Source organism: Hemiscyllium ocellatum, chromosome 7, assembly GCF_020745735.1.
Source record: "Hemiscyllium ocellatum isolate sHemOce1 chromosome 7, sHemOce1.pat.X.cur, whole genome shotgun sequence".
Lineage (NCBI taxonomy): Eukaryota > Metazoa > Chordata > Chondrichthyes > Orectolobiformes > Hemiscylliidae > Hemiscyllium > Hemiscyllium ocellatum.
The window spans coordinates 66,685,493-66,700,820 of NC_083407.1; the positions used below are offsets into that span (position 1 = coordinate 66,685,493).

Genomic DNA, 15,328 nt, shown 5'->3' on the forward strand with positions numbered 1-15,328 from the left:
TTCTTTCTCAATTCAAATCACCGCTACTGAGTTAGCAATAATTTATCAGGATTGTACCTTACACCATATGGTCCACCTTAACCTCACACACTGAACATTGCTACAAGCATCATATCTCAAGAGGCACATATACTGGCAGTTATTCGACCATGACATTTTTATTCAAACACACTGCATCACCCAAACTTACTTCACGCTCTTGTGTGGGACGAGGTGGTACACAACTAAGGTAGTGGGAATAAAGTAAAAGGGGGAGACATTGCTACTTGTTCTACTCCTCCCTGCAGAGGAGATGGTGCTGATCCCTATTGTTTCCATTGCTAAACATGTGGACAATGTGCCAAAACCATTGATGATGACAGTACTTCCTTATACTCAGACACTAAGAAGGAGTATGCTGCACACAGGAGAGGGGTCAAGAAAATCACACGTGTCTGCTTATTGGAGGAAAAGGTCACAGATGAGTTTAGCTGCAGAGGAATCAAATGAGAGCTTCAATATTGCTGGCAACCAAAGACTGAAATTTGTACAAAATGCTTGGTGCCTTAGGAAGACTGCCATTAAGTCTGCACTTCATGCTTCTTGACAGTTAAGAGTTCAACACTAACACTGCAGAGAGTTCTGCACAGCTTTGAACACATTCCTTGCAGCAAGAAGTTGGCAGCATTTGCACACTGTGGACACAATCATGGTGTAATGTCCGAGTCTGATGTCTCAGGTTTCAATGCAGTATGGGCAGCTTCTGTCTGAATCTGACAGTGGAAACAGACTGCTGTCATGCAAGGTCAGCTTTATGCCATATAAAGCCAAGACTGCTGCCATTATAGTTACATAAGCCAGCTTAAAATCAAGCCAGCAGGATGTAAAGAAGCCTAACAATCTGTCCTCAAACATACTAGTAGGATTGCTGAGGCATTGCCTCAGAGGAACAATGGTTCAATAGTGCACAAGCAAGCTGTCCTCTCTCAAAATGACAGAATTAGAGATCCCAATGTTGGCACTCCACCTTGCTGTTGCAATTCAGCCAGCCCAGATGGTTGCTACTGATGTGGAGTTAATGAAGTTTGAAGCTGGTCCTTCTAGGCTCAGCGCTGCTGACGTTTGCCCTCCAAGATCATCCACAGTTTCCTCCAATAAAATTCAACAGCCTTCCATCATCATGTTGTAGCCACTGGTATATTGGTCAATAACAGGCAAAGGCACATGGAAGTATGGCATCAAGGAATGCACAATACTTCAGGAGCTGCCCACTCCACCCTATGGACATTTGCAACTCAGACAACTATGGAGAGCTTCAAACTTACGAAAGCTTCGAACAATTAGAAATCGACTAGCAATCAATCAATCTGTTAAATAGACAATGCAATTGGAAGGTCCATATCCTGGCAGAGCCAAACAAACATTACACAGAATTATACAGCTGTGGGCTTGAGTGTGGTGTTGCAAGGACTGTATTCGTAGTATTAACTAGCATAGCAGACATATTACTTTCAGTGATCTGCATGACGTGGAGGTGCATGAGTGTTGGTCTGGGGTGAACAAGGTTAAAAATCAATATCAGGTTTTCGTCTAACAGATTTATTTGGATCAACATTAATGTCTTTACTAAGCATTACTGTCTGCAGGATTTATTGCAGAATGTGGCAGAGTATCATCAAGGAGAATTAGCAAAACTGAAGTGAATGGGAATCAGGGGAAACCTCCCTGCAATTGCAGTCAGACCTAGCACAATGGAAAATGGTGGTAACTATTTAGAGGTTCATCTCAGTTTCAGGGCATCAGGATAGATATTTTTAATAACACGTTCATTCACGTTATTAAACACCTGAGGAGCAGGGAGAACTTGAATCCATCCTTTTTGGTTCACAGGTAGAGATATTACAGCTGTACTGCTCGACCCTAGTTCCTAAGGGCAGGTAATTTAATCAACCTGTTATGACATACGAGTAAAAAGTGAGGTCTGCAGATGCTGGAGATCAGAGCTGAAAATGTGTTGCTGGTTAAAGCGCAGCAGGTCAGGCAGCATCCGAGGAACAGGAAATTTGACGTTTCGGGCACAAGCCCTTCATTCCTGACACAGGCTGTGGGGTATCACTGGTTAGGCCAGCATTCATTGTCCATTAATTTCACAGAGGTAACTACATTGCTGAGAGTTTGGAGTCACATGTAGTCCAAATGAGAATGGCAGACTTCCTCCTCTGAAAGACATTAGGGAGCTAGATGGGTTTTCATGACAATCAACATGATAGCCTGGTCATCAGTAGATTTCTGCTTCTAGATATTTTACCTTGAATTCAAATTCCACCATCTGCTGTGGCAAGATTCAAACACAGGTCCCCAGAATATTAGCAGAGTTTCTGGAATAATAGTCAGCACGGATACCACTAGGCCATTGCTTCCCCTATAGCACAGTAAATATACATATATTTGCACATCGTATAACGCAGGAACATCATGCCAATCATGATGCCATTCCAACCTAATCCCATGTGCCTGCACATGGTCTATATTTTGCTATTCTCTGCCTGTTCGCGTGTCCGTCTAAACATCGCTTTGCTAACATATCAGCTTCTACCATCTCCACTAGAAGCAGATTCCAGCCTCTGTGAAAAAAACATTCCTCACAAGTTTCCTATAAACTCCCCACCCCCTCACCTCTAAAGGAACAATGTTGTTAAACTTGAGAGGGTGCAGAGAAGATTTACATGGATGTTGTCTGGGCTGGAGAATTGGGCACTATAAGGAGAGACTAAAGAGGCTGGTGCTTTTTCCCTGCAGCGTTGGAGACAGAGGGGTTACCTTATAGAGGTTTATAAAAGAGATAGGATGACTACGGTCTTTTTCATAGCTGGGGAGGTAGGAGTGGGGGGTGGGGAGGTCCAAAGCTAGAGAACATGGATTGAAGGTGAGGGAGAAAGACTTAAAAATGACCTGATGCATGTATGGAATGACCTGCCAGAGGAAGTAGTGGAGGCTGGGACAATTACAATGTTTAAAAAACATCTGGATGGGTATATGAATAGAAAGGGTTGAGAGGGATATGGGCCAGATGCTGGCAAATGGGACTAGATCACATTGGGATGTCTGGTTGGCACGGATGAGATGGACAGAAGAGTCTGCTTTCATGCTGTATGACTCTTTGCCCCTTCGTATTCAACATTTCCACCCTGGGGAAAAAGACTTCAACTATCCATGTCTCTCCTAATTTTATATACTTCTATCAGGTCACCGCTCAGCCTCCGATACTCTAGAAAAAAAAATCCAAGTTTGTCCAACCTCTCCACATTGCTAATACAGGTCGTTCTGCTATAATGCACATTTCATCAACACAGATTCAGTATATAACGAGTAACAAATTGGTGACACTGTTTCTAAAGCACAAAGTTTTAAAGCATATATTGGTTATAATGCGATTCTGGCCCAAATAGTTTGAACGGCGCCGCTATTATGCAATTTTCTTATTTCACGGGATTGCACAGAACTACGCTATTATAGCAGAACTGACTGGACACTTCAATTCAAGCAACATCCTGGTAAACCTCTACTGCACCCTCTCCAAGGCCATCACATCCCTCCTATAGTGTGGCAACCAGAACTGCACACAATACTCCAGATGAAACCCAACTAAAGTCTTATACAATAGGACTTGTCAACTTTTATACTCAACGCGATGACCAATCAAGGCAAGAGTGCCATATACCTTCTTTATCACCTTATGCACTGATGTTGTCACTTTTATGGACCTATTGATTTGGACCCAAGATCCATCTGTATGCCAGTGCTTCCAAGGATCCTGCCATTTCCTCTTACACTTTTCCAGATTAATCTCCATGTGCCATTTTTCCATCCAAATTTCCAACTAATCTGTATCCTGCTGTTTTTTTGATAACCTTCCTCACTCCATCATCTTTCATGTTGTCAGCAAACTTAATAATCAGAGCACCTACATTTTTATCCAAGTAAATTATATATATTATAAACAGAGGTTCCAGTACTGACCCTTGCAGAACACCTAGGAGAAAGTGAGGACTGCAGATGCTGGAGATCAGAGCTTAAAAATGTGTTGCTGGAAAAGCGCAGCAGGTCAGGTAGCATCAAAGCAACAGGAGAATCGACGTTTCGGTCATAAGCCCCTCTTCAGGAATAAGGAGGGTGTGCCAAGCAGGCTAAGATAAAAGGTAGGGAGGAGGGACTTGGGGGAGGGGCGCTGGGAATACAAGAGTTGGAAGGAGGTTAAGGTGAGGGTGATAGGCCGGAGAGGGGGTGGGGGTGGAGAGGTCAGGAAGAAGATTGCAGGTCAAGAAGGCGGTGCTGAGTCTGAGGGTTGGGACCTAGATAAGGTGGGGGGGGGGGGTGGTGGAAAGAGAGAAAGCTGGAGAAATCTGCATTCATCCCGTGTGGTTGGAGAGTTCCTAGGCGGAAGATGAGGCACTCTTCCTCCAGGCGTCGTGTTGCCATGGTCTGGCGATGGAGGCGGCCAAGGACCTGCATGTCCTTGGCGGAGTGGGAGGGTGAGTTAAAGTGTTCAGCCACGGGGCGGTTGGGTGGTTGGTGTGGGTGTCCCAGAGGTGTTCTCTGAAACGTTCCACAAGTAGACAGCCTGTCTCCCCAATGTATAGGAGGCCACATCGCTGCACCTTGCAGAACACCACTGATTTCAGATGTCCAGCCAGTAAAATACCCCTCCACAACAACCCTCAGTCTTTATGACCAAGCTAATTTTATATCCAACTTATCAGCTTATTCTCGATTCCATGTGACTTAATCTTCTGGACCAGTCGACTATGAGGGACCTTGTCAAATGCTTTAGTACAGTTCAGGTAGACAACATCCACTGCCCTATCCCTAAACAGTCATCACTTCCTCAAAAAAATTTAACCAAATTTGAGACACCTCCCCGTATAAAGTCATGCTGATATCTGTAATAAGTCCATTCTTCTCCAAACGCAAGTAAATCCTGTCCCTAAGAATTTTCTCCAATAATTTCCCTATCACTGATGTAATAGTCACCGGTCTATAATTTCCTGGATGAGCCTTGATGCCCTTCTTAAACAACGGAACAATACTGGCTATTCTTTAGTGTCTGAGACCTTGCCTGCGGCTGAAGAGGATACAAAGATCTCTGTCAAGTCCCCATTAATCTCCTCCTTTGCCTGCTTCAGTACCCTACAGACTTATCTACAATGATGTTTTTCAAGGCACCCAATACCACCACCCTCATAATATTGATATATCCTAGCATGTAATTTATCCATCGCTAATCTTACCATCACCCATGCTTTTGACCTCGTGAATACCGATGCAAATAATTCATTAAAGTGTATCTCACCTATTGTATCTGGCTGTGCACATAAATTCCCTCCTTTTCCTTGGGATTATCCTTAATCCTACATGTCATGGCATTTTATGGCCTCTTCTAGCTCTCCTAATGTCTTGCTTGAGTTAGAGTTAACCTCTGCTTTTTTTATACTCAAGCATCTTATTTAATTTGTTTCTTAAACCTTATAATATACTTCCTTTTCCTTTCATACTACTAATGCACTGCATGAATCCCTTAGCTCTTCCCAAATCAACCTGTGTAGAGATGTTATTATACACCTTAAGCGACATAGATCTGAATCCATGCCTTTTGGCTCAGATGTACAGACACTACAAATGCACCGCAAGAGCCCCTTTTCTCCTTAGGAGAGATATTTTCTAATCAAACCAATACACACCTCTGAAATTGTTTGGACTTGAATCCAGGCCTTTGATAGGGACACCACCACTGCAACCCAAGAGCCTCTTAGTAATGTCCTGTGCCCAATCATCTTCAGCTGCTTTCTAATGACCTTCCCTTATTATAATGTGAGAACTGTGAATGTTTGCTGATGATTGCACAACATTCAGCACCAGTTGTGAATACTCAGATAATGAAGCAGTCCATGTTCAAATGCAGCAAGACCTGGCAATATTCAGGCTTGGGCTGACAAGTGGCAAGTAATATCCAAGCCACACAAGCGATGGGAACATACGTACCACTGTTCAGATTATAGGCTGTCCCGAATTTACAAATGTCCGATTCATAAACGCTCATACTTACAATAGAATTCCAACACAGCAGTGCATTACCATTAATTTTAAAGATACAACATGTTAATATTAGCTCATATATATAAATGGCTACTTTAGACTGTAGTGTATTGGCTTTTGACTTGCATAAAAATCAACTTATGAAAATACTAGAGAAGGGAAATCCATTTGCAAATCGGGGACTGCCTGTACTTATGTACTTGGATGATTGGATCATATCTATGCGATCCTACTACCAACTGTTATCTCTTTGGGGACTAAGATAAATAAAGCAAAATGCGATACCAGGATGAAATGAGCTTTGATGCATCTCACGTACCTGCACCATCTGTGGAAACTGAGCTTGCATTAATTCCAGAAAGACCAAATAGTGGACATTCACGGTCTGTATTCACATGGCCCCACTTATGACATTTAATACATCTAACATTCCGCACCTAGATAGCAGAAACATATTATTATTTAAAAAGGGAAGGGAGTTGGCCAAAGTATTTATTTTCATGTCTCGAGACAAAGTTTCCCAATTTGAATGTGCTTTTTCCAAATGAAACAACTATTTGGTAAAACAAACACTGTGGATGCTAGAGATTGGAATAAAAACAGAAAGTGCTAGAGAAATTCAACTGGTCTGGCAGCAATGTGGAGAGAGAAACAAAGTTAACATCAAAACTGATATTGGACATGAAACGTTAATTTGGTTTTCTCTCCCCACAGATGCTGCCAGACTTACTGATTTTCTCTAGCACTTTCTGTTCTATGCTGCAAAGCAACAATATATCTGAATTAAAGATGATCTATTTAATAACATCATTTGGACCTTGAATGCAACTGCCAAATGACCAAAGTTACTTTGCTAAACAAACTTGCACTTTACGACACAGCAAACTGGTACATCAACAGGTTGCACAGCTGACAATGCCACAAGATTAAAAGCGGCTTGGTACTTTATATTTGTAAAAATGCAATTAAAATTGTTGAACTGTGTTGTGCAACTGTTAAGTTCTGATATAAAATTATTTTTAAAGAATACTGAACTTTATTTACATTACAATCATTTTCTTTCCTTTAAAAGGAGATATTTTTGCATTTATTTGGTGGAAGTGAGGCAGACATTTGCTTAGAATCAGAAATTTCATTCTCAATTGCTCTCATCATGCACTTAGTTAGAGATAAAACAAAAACTGCAGATACTGGAATCCAAGGTAGACAGCAGAAGGCTGGAAGAACACAGATTTATTCCTCCCATCGATCGTACACTCTACCTGTGCGCATCTGTGCCTACCTCACCACCCTGCCTCTCTCCCCACCCAGAGCCCTCCCCCACGCCCCCTTTATCTGCAGCTCCCTTTACACCAATCTTGTGACATAGATTGTCTGCTGTGCAACCTGTTGATGTACCAGTTTGCTGTGTCATAAAGCGCAAATTTGTTTAGCAAAGTAACTTTGGTCATTTGGCAGTTGCATTCAAGGGTCAAACGATATTATTAAATAGATCATCTTTAGTTCAGATATATTGTTGCTTGGCAGCATAAAACAGAAAGTGCTAGAGAAAAATCAGTAAGTCTGGCAGCATCTGTGGGGAGAGAAAACCAGATTAACGTTTCGTGTCCAATATCAGCTTTAATGTTAACGTTGTTTCTCTCTCCACAGATGCTGACAGACCAGTTGAATTTCTCCAGCACTTTCTGTTTTTATTCCAATCTCTAGCATCCATGTCTTGAAGAAGAGTTACACCCAAAACCTTGACTTCACCTCCAGATGGTGTCTGGCTTACTGTGTTCTGCCAGCCTCCTGCTTGTCTATCTCATCATGCACTACCTGGACTGTTAATAACACATTCTGATTCAAATACTGATATCTAAGTCATCTAACCTCAGAAAAACATATTTAGTGAATAAATGCAAATTTTTGCAGCCCTCATAACAATTGTTCTACAGTCTCTCAAAGAGGGATGGCAAATTTAATAAGAGCAAAATACTGCAGATGCCAGACACCTGAAATAAAAACAGAAGTGCTAGAAATACTCAGCAGGTCTGGAAGAATTTGGAGAGACAAACAGTCCTGCTTCAGGTTAATGAATTTTCACTGGAACTTGGCTAAGTTAGAAGCAAATAGTTTTAAACAAGTCAAAAGTAGGGCAAATAGAATAGGAATAATAAAGGTCTGTGACATAAGGAACACAGAAATCAAATTACAAAAGGAATTGGTTGGTTCAAAAAGAAATGGAAAAATAAAAATAAAAATTGCGTCTAGAGGTGGTATGATCGTCACCTCTAGACACAATTCATACCTCTAGGTATGAATGCATAGTTGCCATCCGAAACCAACCTACTTTTCAACAGTTTAAAAACTTACTATATTTATAACTTCTCCCGTAAACAAGAGTAAAACCAAAACATGTGGAGCAAATGAAACAAAATGGAGGCAGAAATCATGGCCTGAAATGGTTAAACTTAATGCTGAGTCTAGAAGGCTGCAAAGTGGGCAGTCAAATGACAAGACACTGCTCCTCAAGCCTATATGGAGCTTCAGTAGAACACTACAGGAGGCTGAGAATGCAGATATCAAAATGGGAACAAGTGGAAAGTTAAAATGACAGGTCACCAGAAGATTGAGGTTTGCTTATATTCTGAACAGAAATATTTGGCAAAGTGATCTATCAGCCCGGGCTTGTTCTCTGTAACATAGAACAGGCTACGTTGTGAGCTGTGAACACAGCATAGTAAATTGAAAGAATTAGACTTAAATCATTGCTTCACCTACAAAGGAGTGTTTGACGCTTTGGGCACTGAAGAGATGTTAGACCAGTGTGGATATTTTAACAGTGGATCGGGGTAATGGGGAGAGGATGGTTGCTTCAAAATTCCTTCAGTAGACAAGTGGAAGATGTATTTGATGGTATGTTCCTGGAGGTGAACATTAAGTACAGGTACTGGTGAGGCAGAAGACAAGAGACACAGTTGTGGATCTGGTAGGAATGGAAAGAGGTGACAGCATAAGGGCAAGAAATGGAGCGGACATGGTGCTGGGGAAATCCTCTATGCAAAAAAGAAGACGTACCAAAGTCCTAGTAAGCAGGATTACATGATCAGATTGCATGCATCATTGAAACTGTAGGAAACTGTTTTTATGGCCAAGAACAAGTCGTACACACCTGAATTCCAAAAGGTTGATCTCTAATGTTCATATCATCCTTTGCATATCTGGTATCAATAGGGAAAAAAAATTGTACCATTTAACATATTCATGTATGGTTTCGTAGTACTCAATTATTATTATCTTCTACATCATTTTAAAACAGCTCCTGAGATGAAATCACATATGGCAAAGGGTGGGTGGTCAAATATAATATCAGGAAAAATAAAACAATCAAGATACAAGTTAGACTTGTTTAATCAAGAAGGGGCTCTAAATGAACTGCTCCCTGAAGCAATTTCTCTTTTAAACAAAACAGTAATGATCAATTTGCACATTTTTGTTGCTGTTCAAATCCTACTTTTTGATTGATATCGAAAGGTGATACAGCAAAGATAATACACTTTGTAAAAAAGCATAAAGAAAGGAAATGGGCAACTGTAAGACAGTTAACCGAACATTTAGAATTAGGCAAAATGCAAGAATCTGAGGCTTGGTAACAGGGCACACAGAAAATCATAGCATGATTAATCAGATTAACAGGAATTTAAGAAATAGAAACAGTTTGACAAATCATTTGTTGTCAATGTAACTAGTAGGATTGATAAAGGGGGAAAAAGAGTGGACGTATTATAATTTGCACATAAAAGAGTATGACATGAATTACGACTCAGCATTGAGAGTAATTAGATTAATATGATTGTGGATTGGTTACAGGATGGAAAACAGTATGCACAAGTGGTACATGCTGCACGTTAGCAGGCTGTACCTAACAGAATACTGCAAGAAACAATATTTCAGTTTCAACTACTAACAATCTATATGAGAATCTTAGACGAGGGGACTGAGTGCAACTTATTCAAATTTGCTGATGATATTGAGTTAGGTGGGTAAGCAAGTGGTGAAGAGATTGCACACAGATGTAGACATTTTAGGTAAGTGGGCAAAATCATCACCAATGTTTAAATGTGACAAAGTTAACCACTTGATAGGAAAAAAACGTCAAAATATTTTTGAATGGCAAGAGACTGGGAAATGTTAGGATTCAGAGGGAGCTAACAGCCCTTATAAATAAATCAGAGAAAGTTAACTTAAGCAAGAAATTAGAAAGGAGAATGGTATTATGGCTTTTGTCATAAAGAGATTGAAGTATTCATATGAAGAAGGTTACTATAATTGTGCAGGATATTGTTCGGTTTGACCTTAAGTGCTGTGTGTACTATTGGTCCCCTCGTCCAAAGAAGCATGAACTTGCCCCACAGGATGTGCAACAAAGTCTCATTAGACTTGTTCCTGAGTTGAAGTGATTGGCCTGAGGAGATATTGAGTTTTTTGGGTAGTCCTATTTCCTGAGTTTTGAAGAAAGGGAGATGATCTAACAGAATATTACAATCATAAAGATAGATAAAGGACAATTGATTTCTGGTTTACGTTCTCCAGAATGTTGGCATCCAAGATGGTATTAGGAATACAGAAGATGGGAATAATGTAGAGAGAAGTGTTAGGATGCCTGCAGATACAGTAAATGAAACAGGTTCCTGAGCTGCGGGTTCCAAGTTACGGAAGCTGTTCAAAACATAGGCAAATGTATGTATAAACAACAGAAGAGTGGGATCAACAGTATACCTTTTAAAAAGAGCTGGCAGGCAAAAGGGACCAAATGGCCCCTTCCTGTGCTATATGTTTTTTTTGTGCTGTTCAGTATTAGATGGATAGCGATAGTAACTCTGAGGAGGTTGGTTCTATACAATATTAAGACTGTCCACGATATAGAGTGGGAGACAAACAAATACAATAACAGAGTGCTAACATTGAATAACTCTGTAGTAAGGGATAACAAATTTTTCTGTTACAAAGTCACAATCAGAGGTCCCAAATGGTACAGGCAGTTCTTCTACAATGTGATGGTTGTGTTCTTGTGCAACACTGCATTATAGAGAAAAATTATGTTTTAGAAACAGTGCTTGAAGTGTTGATGATGTAATCGCGTTACAGCCAACACACGTTTTAAAAGTTCCCACTTTAGAAACAGTGTTCCCAGTTCATCAATCACGTTACAGCACACTTGTGTTACAAAATAAGTGTTGTAGCGGAATGACTTGTATATTGCCTATTTGGTCAGGTTGAAAGACATCATGAAATTGGAAAAAATACAGGAAAGGTAAGGAGAGCAGCAAAGAATTGTAGCTCTTAATGGAAACAGTTTCAGATAAAAGTATATTTAAAGGTCTTCTAGAAGGAATTTAAGATCGCAAAGTAGAAATCTCCACTGTCTGTTAGAGTTTTTCAGACATGGAACAAGTAAAGTGCATAATAAGGATCCTGTATGTGCAGGAAATCTGGACTTCCAGAAGGCATTTGATAATGTTTTGCACAAAAGGTAATACACAGGATAAAATTACATTGGGTAAGGGTAATTTATTAGCTTGCATAGAGGATTAACTAACAAACAGAAAGAACAAAGTCAACATAAATAGGGTAACAAGGGAGAGAATAGGGCCCCTCAAAGATCAGCAAGGCGGCCTTTCTGTGGAGCCGTAGAAAATGGGGGAGATACTAAATGAGTATTTTGCATCAGTATTTACTGTGGAAAAGGATATGGAAGATATGTAGGGAAATAGATGTTGACACCTTGCAAAATATCCATATTACAGAGGAGGGAGTGCTGGATGTGGATAAACCCCCAGGACCTGATCAGGTGTACCCTAGAACTCGGTGGGAAGCTAGAGAAGGGATTGCTGGGCCTCTTGCTGAAATGTTTGTATCATCGATAGTCACACGTGAGGGGCCGGAAGATTGGAGGTTGGCTAACGTGGTGCCACTGTTTAAGAAGGGTGGTAAGGACAAGCCAGGGAACTGCAGACCAGTGAGCCTGACCTCGGTGGTGGGCAAGTTGTTGGAGGGAATCCGGAGGGACAGGATGTACATGTATTTGGAAAGGCAAAGACTGATTAGGGATAGTCAAAATGGCTTTGTGCGTGGAAAATCATGTCTCACAAACTTGATTCCTCGCGTTTTTGTGAAGTACTAACAAAGAGGATTGATGAGGACGGAGAGGTAGATGTGATCTGTGTGGACTTCAGTAAGGCATTCGACAAGATTCCCCATGGGAGACTGTTTAGTAAGCTTAGATCTCACGGAATACAGGGACAACTAGCCATTTGGATACAGAACTGGCTCAAAAGGTAGAAGTCAGAGGGTCGTGGCGGAGGGTTGTTTTTTCAGATTGGAGGCCTGTGACCAGTGGAGTGACGCAAGGATTGGTGCTGGGTCCTCTACTTTTTGTCATTTACATAAATGATTTGGATGGTAGCATAAGAGGTACACTTAGTAAGTTTGCAGATGACACCAAAATTGAAGGTGTAGTGGACAGTGAAGAGAGTTACCTCAGATTACAACAGAATTTTGACCAGATGGGCCAATGGGCTGAGAGGTGGCAGATGGAGTTTAATTCAGCAAAATGCGAGGTGCTGCATTTTGGGAAAGCAAATCTTAGCAGGACTTATACACTTAATGGTAAGGTCCTAGGGAGTGTTCCTGAATAAAAAGACCTTGGAGTGCAGGTTCATAACTCCATGAAAGTGGAGTTGCAGGTGGATAGGATAGTGAAGAAGGCGTTTAGTATGCTTTCTTTCATTGGTCAGAGAATTGAGTACAGGAGGTGGAAGGTCATGTTGCGGCTCTACAGGACATTGGTTAGGTCACTGTTGGAATATTGCATGCAATTCTGGTCTCCTTTCTATCGGAAAGATGTTGTGAAACTTGAAAGTGATCAGAAAAGATTTACAAGGATGTTGCCAGGGTTGGAAGATTTGAGTTATAGGGAGAGGCTGAACAGGCTGGGGCTGTTTTCCCTGGAACGTTGGAAGTTGAGGGGTGACCATATTACAAAATCATGAAGGGCATGGATAGGATAAATAAACAAAGTCTTTTCCCTGGGCTCAGGGAGTCCAGAACTAGAGGGCATAGGTTTAGGGTGAGAGGGGAAAGATATAAAAGAGACCTAACGGGTAACTTTTTCACACAGAGGGTGGTACGTGTATGGAATGAGCTACCAGAGGATGTGGTGGAGGCTGGTACAATTGCAAATTTAAAAGGCATTTGGATGGGTATATGAATAGGAAGGGTTTGGAGGGATATGGGCCAGGTGCTGGCAGGTGGGACTAGATTGGATTGGGATATCTGGTCAGCATGGACGGGTTGGACCGAAGGGTCTGTTTCCATGCTGTCTATCTCTATGACTCTATAAATAGGTTTTTTCCTGGTTCGTAAGATGCATCCAGTGGTGTGTCATAGGGTTCAGCCCTTGGGACCCCAACTATTTACAATCTATATTAATGACTGGATACAGAGATGGAAGGTAAATGGAGAAAAAGTTTAGGGTGGTTTGATGCAAGAGGAACCAGACTGTCCTCGTGCATAAAATTGCAGAAAACTAGTATGCAGGTACAGTAGGTAATAAGGAAGATAAGTAGAATTTTAGCATTTGTTATAGGAATAGAGAATGAAAGTACGGACGTTTTGCTGCAAGGCATTCACGAGACCACACTTGGAGTGCTGTGTATAGTTTTGGATGTAGTTGTATTGGAGGCAGTTCACAGGATCTTCACTAGAGTGATTCCTGAGATGAGGGGTTTATCTTACGAAGAAAGATTGAACAGTTTAGGCCTAATTCTCAAGTTCAGAAACATAACAAGAAATCTAATTGAGGTATATAAGATGCAAAAGCAGATTGACAGAAGTAGATGTGGAGAGGATGTTTCTTCTTTGGGGCAATCTGGAACAACGGGCAAGGGGTAACAGAATTAAAACTTCTCTCAAAAGGGTCATGAATCTATGGAATTAACTACCCCAGAATGCAGTGGTTGCCAGAACATTGCTAATTAAGAATCTCCTCCTTAAATTCAAAGGGTCGAAAGTTATGGGGAAGCAGGCAGAAGAGTGCAGTTGAGGCTAAGATGAGATGAGTCATGATCGCATTGAATGGTCGAGAGGATCAACACCTATTTCTGCTCTTAGGTTCTATGTTCTTACATGAAGATATAAATAAAGCGTAGTTGGTATTTAAAGTGAGGTTGAAGGTGACAAAGGGACCAGTAAAAGAACAATAGACCTGGAAATGGAAAAGGTTTATTTTATTAGCTCATAAGTAGTACTTTTAAACAGTTAGGAGCATTCAGAGGTAAATGAGAGAATCTAGTTGTGTGTGATGTAGGAACATCAAATCTTTGATTTTCTTATATACAAATGACAATAGAAGTGACAAGAAGGTGTATTGCAAAAAAATGAAGAAAAATTGTTATAAATTGTGGGCAAGAATATTCTGAAGAAAACTTAACTCAAGTTACTCTGATAGCATTAATTCAAGGTATTTAAAAGACATCAGAGAGGAATTAGCAGAGGCTCTGGCTAAAATATCCATAATTATTCAATCTGTAAAATTTGTAATAGCCAATGTAAAACATTTCATTTAAAATGAGCTGGAAAATTATAAACTGGATGTCATCAGTACCAGACAAACTCGAGTGTCCATAATTTAAATTAAACTAATAAATATTCAGAAATGTGTGGTTGGTTTTCCAAAATAGCTTCACAACGAACAAACATTTGAATTTCTGCCTATATCTTTTAAGTTGAGGGATGTCAGCAGTTGCCATGAAACACTACTTACTTTTCTCGTGGTGCAACCTTCTGCCATTCAAACTTGTATTCAGTCTCTCCTTCTTCTGTCTGCAACAGCACATTCAAACACTTTAGCTATGATTACATGTTAAAATCAAAAAATTCTTCAAATTTTTAAACATTTATCTTAAATGGAGACATTTATCAATATAATCTTACCTCTTTGTTCTCTTTGTTGCCAGTCAATTTAGAAAAAAGGAAATAATGTTAGCTTGCTGTATACATAAATACAGAATCTTAAAACAGAAAGAAAGATGATGAAAATTAAATACATGCAGATAATATAAAGACACTTGTTAAAACCTCTTACCACTCTTTACTCCTGGAGGTGCCTCATACATAAAGTTAAGCCCATTCTTCACACGCTCATCTCCCATGAGTAACCTTAAAAAAATGGCAGTTTTCCATATATTAAGGATTTTAATCTCCAAAACATAGT

General features: G+C 40.4%; 1 protein-coding gene across 1 annotated transcript in view; it reads right to left on the minus strand.

The window, feature by feature from the left end:
* Positions 1–15,328, minus strand: part of cir1 (corepressor interacting with RBPJ, CIR1) — a 65,232-nt gene that overhangs the window by 35,552 nt on the left and 14,352 nt on the right. Inside the window, exons 3-7 of the mRNA XM_060827315.1 lie at positions 15,200–15,273; positions 15,049–15,059; positions 14,879–14,937; positions 9,227–9,275; positions 6,392–6,509 (exon numbers count right to left, since the gene is read on the minus strand). Coding sequence (XP_060683298.1) covers positions 6,392–6,509; positions 9,227–9,275; positions 14,879–14,937; positions 15,049–15,059; positions 15,200–15,273 — 311 coding nt within the window. The remainder of the gene's footprint in view (positions 1–6,391; positions 6,510–9,226; positions 9,276–14,878; positions 14,938–15,048; positions 15,060–15,199; positions 15,274–15,328) is intronic.